Source organism: Mus pahari, chromosome 16, assembly GCF_900095145.1.
Source record: "Mus pahari chromosome 16, PAHARI_EIJ_v1.1, whole genome shotgun sequence".
Lineage (NCBI taxonomy): Eukaryota > Metazoa > Chordata > Mammalia > Rodentia > Muridae > Mus > Mus pahari.
The window spans coordinates 17,939,750-17,952,828 of record NC_034605.1 but is presented as its reverse complement, the minus strand read 5'-3'; the positions used below and the strand labels follow the sequence as shown (position 1 = coordinate 17,952,828).

At 36.3% G+C, this 13,079-nt stretch overlaps 1 protein-coding gene across 3 annotated transcripts in view; it reads right to left on the bottom strand.

Moving 5' to 3' along the window:
• Nucleotides 1–13,079, bottom strand: part of Arid4b (AT-rich interaction domain 4B) — a 126,082-nt gene that overhangs the window by 57,275 nt on the left and 55,728 nt on the right. For all 3 annotated transcript variants that reach the window (XM_021215185.1, XM_021215184.1, XM_029547311.1), the window contains exons 6-7: nt 11,290–11,369; nt 7,553–7,644 (exon numbers count right to left, since the gene is read on the bottom strand). In XM_021215185.1, coding sequence (XP_021070844.1) covers nt 7,553–7,644; nt 11,290–11,369 — 172 coding nt within the window. The remainder of the gene's footprint in view (nt 1–7,552; nt 7,645–11,289; nt 11,370–13,079) is intronic.

Here is a 13,079-nt window from a genome sequence, read left to right as displayed (position 1 = left end):
ACAGTCAGGAGGCCAAAGCAAGAACTGAAGTTTGAGGCTAGCATGATTTACATAGCAAAACATGTTCCAAAAGATAAAACAAAGATAAGATTAAGCAGCTACAGTGTACTTACATATAATAAATAAATAAATCTTTACAAAAAAAAAAAAAAAAAAAAAAAAAAAAAAAAAGGCTAAAAGCCCATATTACACATCTCAGCACTACACTACAAGACAGGAGATCCTATGCTCAGGTCTCCAAGCATTCAGGAGACAGTCTTCTAGTAAGTCTTCTAGTATTCCCAATACTGAGAAAACTTAAACAGGGAGAAGGCAAGGGTTAGAGAGGTGGTTCAGGGGATAAGAATACTGTCTACTCCAGAGGACCAACTTATCTTCCCAACACACTTACAAGCCCCAGGAGGAACCAATGCCCTCTTCTGGTTTCTTCAGGCAATGTACATACATGGTACTTAAGACATACATACCCATACATATAAAATAAAACCTCAAAAAAAAAAAAAGTAGATTGGAAAAAAAAAAGCTGGAAAGTAACAGTAAAGGGGCAAGGAGACAATCCAGTTAAGAAACAACTATTGTAATCCTTAAAAGAAAATGAACCCAGTTCAGTACACACAAAATGCACACATGGTTCTTTTGTGCTTCTATAAAATACATTCAGAAGATAAGCCTGAAGAGGACATGAGCTTTCTACATGGTGATATTCTATCCCTTGCTTTGGAATCCCTGATTTTAAATATCTTTTGTACTATTTTAAATAGATGCATATTTGATATATCTTTCTGAAGATAATTTGTAGATCCTGATTTTTTTTTATATTCCTTCTTTTTATTTAATCTTTTTTTTGTTAACACTCCAGATTTTATTCTCCTCCTGGTCCACCCTTCAACTGTTCTACATTCCATACCTCCTCCCCGCCCCATTGCTCAAAATCCAAACAATGGTCATCTCTTGTGTCTCTCTCAGTGTGAATTCAAACATCAGATTTTCTTTAAGACTGTTGTTGTGTTGAAGTTCATTACTCTCTTGTCCCTGCTGCTGTTTTTTCTGCTGTGGTGTTCATCAATGCCAGATTTTTCACTCTGACTTCTAATTGGGGTTGTTTCTAAAATAACTCTTTAAAAAAATTACTACCTGCAAAATTCATGATGTCTTTGTTTTTAAACAGCTGAGTAGGATGAAGACAGATGCAGAGACCCATCAGCAAATATCAGGTAGAGTTTGGGGGTCTTCTGGAAGAGTGGGGATAGAAATGAGAAAGCTAGAAGGGTCAAGGACACCACAAAAAAACAAAAAAACAAAAAACAAAAAACCTACAGAGTCACCTAACCTACAGAGTCACCTAACCTGGGCCTTGGGGCCTCACAGAGCCTGGCCACCAACCAGGGATCATGCTGGACCTAAGACCCCTACACATTGTTACACATTGTGGCAAATATGCAGCTGTGTCTTCATGTGGGTGCCCTACCAAGTGAAGCATGGGCGGTGTGGGGTTGTCTTGGTTTCTAATCACCTTTCCCCTCCCTGGACTGCCTAGGTGGTCCTCAGTGGGAGAGGATGTGCCTAGTCCTGCTGGGACCAGATGGTACCCAAGGGGGAGCGGGTTTCCTTTTCTGAGAAGAAGGGGAGGGGCAATGTGGGAAGAAGGATTTATGAGGATGGGACTGGAAGGAAAGGAGGAAATGGAGACTGTGACCAGGATATAAACTGAATTTAAAGAAAAAATTACTACCTAAAAAAAAAAGAAAAAAAATACATTCAGGAACACAGAATATCACACTGGGCTACTAAAATGGGAATTTGTCAACTAAAAGAGGAAGAAGTATCTGAAATCAGGTACTATGCCTCCTTGACATTAGAAAAAAGTTGACCTACTTCTATAAAGAAAAAGAGATAAGAAAACAAAGGATACTTTATATTAAATTTCATGACAAGAAAATTCAGAATACTATAAAAAAAAGATTTCTAACAATAGTTCAAATGCATTTCTAGTTTCAACAATCCACTATTATTTCAGACAAGTATAGAGCAATTTCATACTTGATGTATTGTATATTTTAAAGAGATTAATTTTAGTAGATAATTAATAATGCATAGGTTCTTAAAAACTGAACCACTCGATATATGAACATAAGCAATCATAAAAGGGATATTTCCTGATTTTTACCAAAAATTAAACTGTTAGCAGGAGTGCAAATCAGGGATAGATGACTTTCCAAGAGCCCTGGATTCAATTTCTACTTCCACATTTATTTAAAAAAAAAAAAAAAAAAAAAAGAGGAAAACTGTCTTTTATTTCAAAATAGGTACATAAAAATATCTTTTAGAATCAGTAGTGAAGTAGCAATCACTGCACAATTTGGTGAACATACTTAAAATCATAATCATAAATTTTTAAAAAGCAAAGTTTATAATATGCAAATTATAAGTCACAGTCATTCATTTTGCAAATAATCATTGCACTATCAAAGGGTACAGCTTATAGTCGTGAGTAAGCTTTGTTAGTGAAAACAAATTTGTCAGGCTTTATTTATCTTCTGCTGGGGAAGTGGCAGCAGAAGCTTGCCTTCCTACTCCAGTGTTACACAGACCTTTAACAAGTTACCAAAAAGAAAAACAGTAATGAAGCAAGGAGAGAAAAGCACATGGAAACAGATCAATAATTCTAAACATTGTATTATTTAGGCAGAATAACACAACTTCTGCCCAGGAATATAGGAAAATAGTAAGGGTGGAACTCAAGTTAAGTTACACATTAAAATCAAAAACTTACTTTAAATAATTAACAAGGTAGAAGTTGGTCATTAAAAAAATTATTGGACTTAACTAAGATTACCTAACGACAGGCTAGAAATGAAGTAGAACAAATGAAGGCAGATTAGCTAGTATGTGGATTTGTAGCTGTTGAAAGAGAAACAAAGGTATTGGTACAATTAAGTCCTGGGAAACCTAGAAAAATATTTGGTTGTGACATGTTCTTGTTCTACATCCTAGGTTGGCTAGAAATTTGTAATCTATCTGCTTCACCATCTCAAGATTAAAAATACTTTAAAAATAGCCATTGTTAAAATCATAATGAGAACATATTTTTTTTTCAATAGAATAAGTTTTCAATAGGTAATTTCACAAGAATGCCCTCAAGGTCTAGGCCCAAGACTCTGTTGTAGAGAATAAGTAAAGAATAGAATAGTGAACCCTTCAGAAATGTAGGTAAAGAGATGGGTATTTCAAGCTCTCAAAGCTCAAAATGACAAGCAAGGACAATGTCGGAACCCTCGGTAATGACACCAACTAATCACAGTAGTGAGTGGTGAGCAAAACCAGGTAACAAACAGAAGTAGGCTTCCTCTACAAAACTAGCTCTCCATCCACCAAATAATATATATGTTCAATGAAATCCAAAGCCAATTTCTTAATGGCATGCTGAGATTCTTAACAGAAATTGAGCATTGCTAGGCATTAAGAAGCAGTGCCCAGAACAGAATCCCAACTTTAACAACAAAAATAACAGGAAGCAATTACTTTTCTTTAATTTCTCTTAACATCAATGGACTCAATTCCCCAATAAAAAGACATAGACTAATAGACTGGCTACACAAAAAGGACCCAACATTTTGCTGCTTACAGGAAACCCACCTCAGAGACAAAGACAGACACTACCTCAGAGTAAAAGGCTGGAAAACAATTTTCTAAGCAAATGGTCTGAAGAAACAAGCTGGAGTAGTCATTCAAATATCAAATAAAATTGATTTACAACCCAAAGTTATCAAAAAAGACAAGAAGGGGCACTTCATACTCATCAAAGGTAAAATCTACCAAGAGGAACTCTCCTGACGGTTCCTCAGAAAATTGGACATAGTACTACCGGAGGATCCAGCAATACCTCTTCTGGACATATACCTAAAAGATGTTCCAACTGGTAATAAGGACACATGCTCCACTATGTTCATAACAGCCTTATTTATAGCCAGAAGCTGGAAAGGACCCAGATGTCCCTCAATAGAGGAACACAGAAATAATAGAGGAAACAATAGAGGAATACAGAAAATGTGGTACATTTACACAATGGAGTACTACTCAGCTATTAAAACAATGAATTTATGAAATTCTTGGGCAAATGGATGTATCTGGAGGATATCATCCTTAGTGAGGTAACCCAATCACAAAAGAAGTCACTAGATATGCACTCACTGATAAGTGGATATTAGTCCAGAAATACCCAAGATACAATTTGCAAAACACAAGAAAACCAAGAAGAAGGAAGACCAATGTGTGGATACTTCATTCCTCCCTAGAATAGGGAATAAAATACCAATGAAAGGAGTTACAGAGACAAAGTTTGGAGTTAAGATGAAAGGATGGACTTTCCAGAGACTACCCCACCCGGAGATCCATCCCATCATCAGCCATCAAACCCAGACACTATTGCACAGGCCTGAAAGATTTTGCTGAAGGGACCCTGATATAGTGGCCTCTTGTGAGGCTATGACAGTGCCTGGCAAACACTGAAGTGGATGCTCATAGTCAGCTATTGGATGGAACACAGGGCCCCCAATGGAGGAGCTCGAGAAAGTACCCAAGGAGCTGAAGGGGTCTGCAACCCTATAGGCGGAACAACAATATGAACTAACCAATACCCCCAGAGCTCATGTCTCTAGCTGCATATGTAACACAAGATGACCTAATTGGCCATCATTAGGAAGAGGCCCCTTCGTCCTGCAAACTTTATATGTCCCAGTACAGGGGAATGCCAGGGCCAAGAAGTGGGAGTGGGTGAGTAGGGGAGCAGGGGCGGGGGGAGGGTATAGGGAACTTTCAAGATAGCATTTGAAATGTAAATAAAGAAAATATCTAATTAAAAAAAAAAAGAAAAGAAAGCTGAAGAGCGAGAAAAAAAAAAAGCAAGTGTCCACATATACTTCATTATTTTTCTTTAACAGAGACTTTCTAATATATCATAACTTTTAGTTATTTTAATAGATCAAATCTACATAATATTAAACTTATTTTGAATTCATTTATGTATTTATTTTGGTGTTTTGCCTGTGTGTATGTCTGTGTCAAAGTGTCAATCCTGGAGTTACAGACAGTTGTGAGCTCCCATGTAATGATAGGACTTGAACCTGGGTCCTCTGGAAGAGCAGCCAGTGCTCTCAACCACTCTGCAGCCCTAAGAATGTGATTTTTAAATTGTAATTGTACACAAAGCAGCTAAGAGCAGTCCTGCTGCTGGGAAGTATTTAAGCCAGATGTTTAAATGAACATGTAAAAACACAAGAGATCTCTGTGTATGCTGACATTTGATCCCAATGTTTTCATGTAATACATGATTCTATTTAGTATGTGCATTCTAGACTTTTTGGAAGGAATGTTCCACCAGCAAAGTCTATACAAATACCATCAAGCCTGAACACCCAAATACACAACACCTCTGCTTTTGGGGTTGAAGATAACTTAGCCTGCACTTGCTATATAAGCATTATATGTGTATATAAATATGTATAATTTATAATACAAATAAATTGTTTTCAAATCTCTAAGAGAGTTAATATTATGATCTTAATTTTATAGATAAATATGAGAAGAGTAGGTTGCCAAAATCATACAGCTAGTGGCAAAGTGATGAAAAGCAGACCATCAAGCCCCATGCTCACACTAAACTAGATAATTGGAATCACCACTAATGAGAGTGATTACCTGACATTTCATACTCACTAATCTGTTAGCCCCAATTAGAGTTATTACAACTTAAATATACTCGCAGAACTATAGGAAAACTAATGACCAACGATATTAACTCATTAATTTTCAAAGCTATCAAAACATCCTACAATTCACCTGCTTATGAATGCTTTGTGGCACTGTCACAGACCTGTCAAAACTTAAAATAATCAGATCAAAGTTACACCTAATATTACAATGAAGGTTTTCTTATTAATACCACCATACATTTTCTGAGACAGCCTTAGTATATAGTCCTGGCTGGTCTAGAATTCACAGATCTGCATGCCTCTGGCATTAAAGGCATGTACCACCACATTGAGCCCACCATTTATTTACAGTTTATTATTCTCTGTGGCTGAAACACATTTAATTTAAAAATGTTATACATAGAAGAATTTTTTAAAGGTTACAATGCAAGTATCCTTAAAATAATCAAGTCACCATCAAAATAACAAGGCAGAGATATTAACTGGCAACTAAAAACATGTTTCTAGAAGGTTCAGTGAGTAAATGCATACATAGTTCAAATTATACTAAGATAGGAAAATGAATAGCAATGAATATCTTTTCAGTGAAGTAATTAGTCTTCTAATTTCCTTCCTCAAATGAAATTTTGTCATTAAAACTAATTTAGAAAGTAACTTAAGTACTCTAAGGAAAACCAAACTTGTCAGTTAAACAGGAAAAGCCTGGGAGGAAAGCACCCCCCTCTTCCTGTCTCAGAACAATTTCCTTAATCTTAAATTTAAATCTTAAATTTTATTTTATTTACTTACTTACTCACGTTTGTATGTATGTATGTATGTATGTATGTATGTATGTATGTATGTATGTATGTATGTGTACAGGAGTGATAGCTGATGCCCATGCAAGCCAAAAGAAGCCATCAGATCCGCTGGAGCTGGAGTTACAGTAATTGCTCAATGTGGGTGCTGAGGACTAAACTCTGGTCCTTTGCAAGGGAAGCAACCATTCTTAACTGCCAATCCATCTCTCTAAAACCCTAATTTTAATAAGAAAATTATTATTTCAAATAAAAAAATCATAATAAAGATGAATGAGCCCATTAAATAGTATGAGTGGATTTACCCACCTTACATCTTGGGGGTTCAGAAAAATCAGATTTATATACTGAAAGCATTCACTTAAAGTTTTTAATTAATCCAACTAAATATTTATTTTTAGTTGTTTAACAATATTTTCTTTAGTGATTATATATTTTTACTTCTGATATATTAATTTTTAATTCAAATCATTTTTAAAAGAACACTTGAGAGAATTATTTTAAAAATATACTCTGTTGTCTAATCCACTCCAACTTCTTACTGCTTCAAAAAGTTGTTTTTAACCCTTTCAGGTACTTGTCTCATAGGTACTAGAAAAAAAAAAAACACCACTATAATAAGAGTAAGAGATGAAATTTTACCTATGACATTTGATAAATGCAAAGAATTTAGGAGATTAATTTTTTTAAAAAAATGTCTAGTTTCAAAGGAAACAGCAGAGAACAACAAAATAGCTCCCATCAAGGTGAGAGCTACAAAGTGATCAAGATAATGGCAGGGAGAGAGGCACTAGGAACAAAGAAAATGTCATAAATAAACTCATGATTTCAGAAAAGTGATGGGGATAATGACTAGTTCTGCTCCAAAAGCAGCATCAAGATACACGAAGGAAGACTGGAGGAAGCACAGCTGTTAGGCTGACCGGGTGGGGCTCAGCAGGAGATCTCATTAACATTTTTCAATTTACAATTTAAGGATCTATTAAAACAATCCTGAAAGAGAAATGATTTCAGGTTCACTAACAGTTATGAAAATTGACTTACATATGATTAGATCTTCTTCCTCTATTTGTTTTCTTTCCTATGACTGGAGTGCCAAAATGCTCAGGATTGGTGAGTGGGAGCTGGTCTAGTGTCTGTGGGTGAGAACACAAACCCAACAAGTTATTACTTTGCAAGTGCTTTCTTCATTTTAAACCAAACCAATGTAATATGATTATATTTTGAAGTTAATTTTTTTCATCCAAGGAAGGCTACAATACAACTTTCCTATTGAAAGAAAACTCTAGTTTCAAAGATATTAGAATAAAGATGAATGAGCCCATTACTTGGAGAAAGGAAGAAAAATAAAGCCCTGGCTGAATCACTAAAATACAAAATAACCAAAAGTTTACCCAAAACACACACATGAGATAAGACACCTACTTGTAAGGGTTAATTCTTAGGATGAAGTCAACAACAGCTCAAAATTTTCCTTGTCCATAGTAAATCATAATCCATAAAAAAAATTGTAATACGTAAGCAAAACAAAATTAGCCATCAGGAGAAGCACTAGTAGCTTGAAAGGGGGGGCCCAGAGAAGATATATGATAATTTGGCAACTGTTTTCTACAATAAATCTTTCTTAAAGAAAATGTTTAAAAATGACTTTTAGTATTTGTTTTCCTTTTTAATCTGCAGCACACAATATAATTGCCAGTATGAAAATGAGTATTCTTTCCTTGATATTATCTATACATCTCATGGCAATGTACTTTTCACAAGTTTTCTTGTGTTTTTTTCAGCCTTCATTTCCTGAAAAGTGTATTAAAAGCCTAAGGTAGTACTTCAAAGACTACCTAATTAACTTTAACCCTTTAAAGATCAGTGTTGAAAATGTGTCTATTTTCTTTTCACCTATTAGCATGTGTACATACATACACACAAAACACTTTTCTTTTTCCTTTTCTACCAATAAAATGTTTGCTGTTGGGAGGTAATTTTGTGAACACTGGAGAAATGATAGATTCCTGGAAAAATTGTGTCAAGACAGAAGAACTATCTAAGGATAAGATTTCTTCAAGTTACATTTTAAAGTGTTATAAAAAGAGCTGTCTCTGCAGAGCAGAGCACTTGCTGAACAAGGACCTAGCTTTGATCCTAAGCACTCTGCAAGAGAAACCAAATAAAAGAAGAAGTATACACAGATACATGTTACATTCCCTTCTATATACTCTCCTTACCAAGCATTAATATAATAAAATTATAAGATATTTCTGATTGCTTAACTAATGGTTTTGTTCTAGTAGAGGATGAGCTACTCAAGTAGAAATGCCATGTCTACACAGCTCATCAGTGTCCAACGCACAGCACTGACACATAGGAAGGGACTAATGTCTATCACACCACTATTATCCTAACTTCCCTTAGGCAAAACATAAATGAAAGGAAACAGCAGCAGAAAGAGACACTGAGAAGAACATCCTCCTTGAAGGCACCACAAACACAGAGCTATTGTTCATACTATCTCACCCTATCCCTGCCTTATGAACTAATCCAGTTTTAAACTCTTTTGATAAAAGCAAAACTATTAGATACTTCTTTATACCAAGCCTTCATCAGATGAAAAATCAGGACTTTAAGCTGCCACATTTACTTACTGGCAATAATTGGATATGTGTTCTAAGGGAATGGAATTACATACAAACCTCATAAATGCAGAAAGACCGTTTCAACATGTCACTTGTTCCAAAGTAGTCAGATTTCTTGCATTAACCTTTCAAAACATGGGTATGCTGGGGAAAAACTGTAATCCCGGCACTTGGGAGGAAGGAAGAGGTTCATGCTACAAGTTCAATATATGCCCAGCCTACAGAGAGAACAGCTTCAAAAAGCCAACAAAACAACAAACCTCTAAAATTAAGCCAACCCAAGATACCTACAATTCTAACACTTGGGTGACTCTGAGGAGATAAGGAGGAAGATCAAAATTTCAAGGTTAATGTCAACTAAAGAGTAAGTTCAAGGTCAGCCTGTGCTTCATAGAGAGACCTCATCTCAAAAGAACATAAAATATGGAACAAACAAAACCTCACCTCCAAATATAATCCAATAATTATTTATTGAAGGCTCTTGTAGAGAAAACACTGCTGGGAAAAGGAAGAATCACCAAAGAAATGTGGCTATTCCCCTAAAACAGTTTAAAATTTATAGGGCACGTAAATAACAAAAAGACCACAAAGCAAGAACACTCAGGGGAAGTGCAAAAAACAAAGGGTGAGGTAATATAATGGGCAAAAAGCCCATGAAATATATTATATAGGAAAAAGCATTTCAAGTGTCCTTAAGAGAATATTCTATCAAGTGGGCTCAACAGAAACCAAGACAAGACAGTACAAGCCATAACCTGGAAATAAGCTGTCTACTAAGAAGTGTAGGAAGTGGTAAACTATGAGAAATTTAAAATAAAAATGAAATTTCAATTGCTGAAGGAAGCATAAATATTTTCAAACAAAAAATGGTCTAATATGTAAATGATACTAAAGTGTCCTATAACAAACCTTCTTCTAAACTAAGAGGACAGATGCATGACAGTTCAGTTACACTGTCTATCAATCACTTTTGAGAATGACCTGGACCATGCATAGTCATGTTACTTTGTATACTGACTCAAGCTCTGGCATTAAGATCCTTGGCACAGTTTTCTTGGTCCAGCTTTCAAGTAAAGAGCTGACTTTAATGCTACAAAGTACTAGTCTGACTAGTTCTGGCCATCAGTCTCAATTACTAATTAGTTAAGAGTGTTAAAAAACAGTTCATTAATATGCATAATGCAGAGAATGTGACAATGCACTCAGCAAAGCCTCTTGATGACATGTACTTGATGACATATGACTAACAAGTGCTCAACTCCCTTCCTGTGCCAGGCACTGTAGCAGAACTATGATCAAAGCAGTGAGGACAAAGAGCCTGCTCTTGTGATACATGCTACCCAGGAATGCAGACCCCCCACCCAAACAAACAAAATGCATACTTTAATGTCAGGGGGTGTGAAAGAGAAATCAAAGTAAAAGATAAAGGGGGTAATTTCAGAAAAGGTGCTCAGGCAAAAACTACAATGTCACTATGAAGTAGTTCCTGATTGTCACCTTTATAGCCTTCTTTTTAAGAATATTTATTAACTCTTAAGATGTCTTAATGAACCTGGCAGGAATACTTCAATAAAGTTATACAGAAATGACCCCAAAAAGCTAGTCATAGTGGTACATGACCATAATCCCAGCACTCAGGATGCAAAAGCAAGAGAACCATGAGTTCAAGGCCAGCCTGGGACTCACAGAATTCCTATTTTTAAAAAAAAATTAAAAACAAACAAACAAACAAAAGGCACCATCAAGGTAACTAAATAAGCCTATTTTCTTTGTGGAAAAGTACTAAAACGCCTTCAACACTTAACTTGATGTTTGAACTCGTGGTTTTCAACATAGTTCACAGATCACATAATGACAAATATATCTGGGAATTTTTTGATTAAAAGGTTTGTTCACTGGATTGAAAAAGCAAAACCTCACTCCTTCCAAAGAAAATAATTTGTTCAAGCCAGGCATGGAGACACACACCTCTAACCCCAGTGCTCAGGAAGCAGAGGCAGGCAGCTCTCTGTGAGGCCAACTTGATCTGTACAATGAGTTCCAGGATAACCACAGCCACGGCTACACTGTGAAACCCTATCTCAAACAAATACACAAAATCAACCACAAGAGAAAACCCAGAACACCTGCTCATTCAATCCCATCACTTACTTCACTTTCAGCAAAATGTCTCTCTCCTTTCAGACATAATGAAGATCTTCTCAGTGTCTTCTCATCTCCATCATCAAAAACTGTGAGGAAGTAAAAAAAATGGAAGCAACTGAGGAACTTTTCTAAGATTATGACAGAAATCGTTACATTTTCTGAGTGCAAATAGTCCCCATTTTAAGAATTAATTTGAAATTCACACTTCATGTTTTCTAGCAAATATCTTTAATTACAGTTATTACAATAGTTTGCTATTTCTACCAAAATGCATCTTATAAATAAAAGTATCCTTGGGCCAGTAAAATGGCTCAGAGGATAAAGGCACTTCCTACTACACCTGAAGACCCAAATTCCCAGCGGAACACAGAACTGATTCCTGCAAAGTTGTCCTCTCACCTCTATACATGTTATGGCATACATTCTCTCTGTGTCTGTCTGTCTGTCTGTCTGTCTGTCTGTCTGTCTCTCTCTCTCTCTCTCTCTCTCTCTCTCTCGCACGCACGCACGCACACACACACACACACACACACAAATTTTAAGACTCCTTGAAGTAGGAAACACAAAACAGAAGGTGGTATTTCAAGAGGAAACAATTTAAATGCTAATTAATTACCCTCAAAATGGTAAAGGAAAGAAGAGCAAGTCTTCCGGCTGGCAGTCACCCATAGAAGCTAACAAATTTATGGAGCATCTGTCCCCATCCCCCCAAAATACCTACATCTACATTACAATAAGTCGCTCAATTTGGGCACTCTCTATATGCAAAATGTATCAAAAATAAGCTGATTGTGACAAGCTGAGCCTATAACACACCAGGAGCTCCAATCTAGAAAGACTCCTTTGCCAGTTGTCACAATCAAAAAAGCTTTTTCCACATACTGCCCAATGTTCCCTGTGGGAAAGCTACAATTTGCTGACTGAAAGTACTACAATGTTTGCTATAAATGAGAGAGTAAATAACTCACATGACTATGATGATCACCTCACAATTTGAAAATTACTTTAAAGAATGATTTTCACATGTTGAAGATATGTGTCTATTTTACAATACAAAGAATTTCGAGAAACCCCTGTATTCCTTAGAAATCCTGGACAGAGTACAACTATTTTTAATAAAGTTATCAGATCTGAATTTTAAATTGTGTGTGTGTGTGTGTGTGTGTGTGTGTGTGTGTGTTGTGTGTGTGTGTGTCCCCTCTAGTCAGGATTACTGTTGCTGTGATGAAATACCATGACCAAAACTAACTTGGGGAAGGAAAGGGTTTATTTGACTTATACTTCTACATCATAAGCTGACATTGAATGAAGAGCATAGGAACTCCAACAAGGTAGGAATCTGGAGGCAGAAGGTGATAAATAGGCCATGGAAGGGTACTGCTTACTGGCTTGCTCAGCCTGCTTTCTTAAAGAAACTATAATCACCAGCCCAGGAGTGTGCCCACCCACAAAGAGCTGAGCCCTCCCACACCAATTATAAGTAAGAAAATACCTTATAGGTTTGCCCAAAGTCCTACCTTATAAAGGAATTTTCTCAGCTGAGGCTCCCTCCTCTCCAATGACGCTAGCCTATGTCAAGTTGACATGAAACTAACCAGCATAGTGTATATGTATATATGTATATATACTTGCATACGTATACCATTAACTAGAGGACAACTTGCACAAGTTGGTTCCCTCTCCCACCATGTGGATACCATGGATTTAACTCTGATTCAGGTTTGTTAGTGCATGCCTTTATCCACAGGACCACATCACTGGGCCCCCAGCACTAGAGAAGCTCATACAAGAGGCTT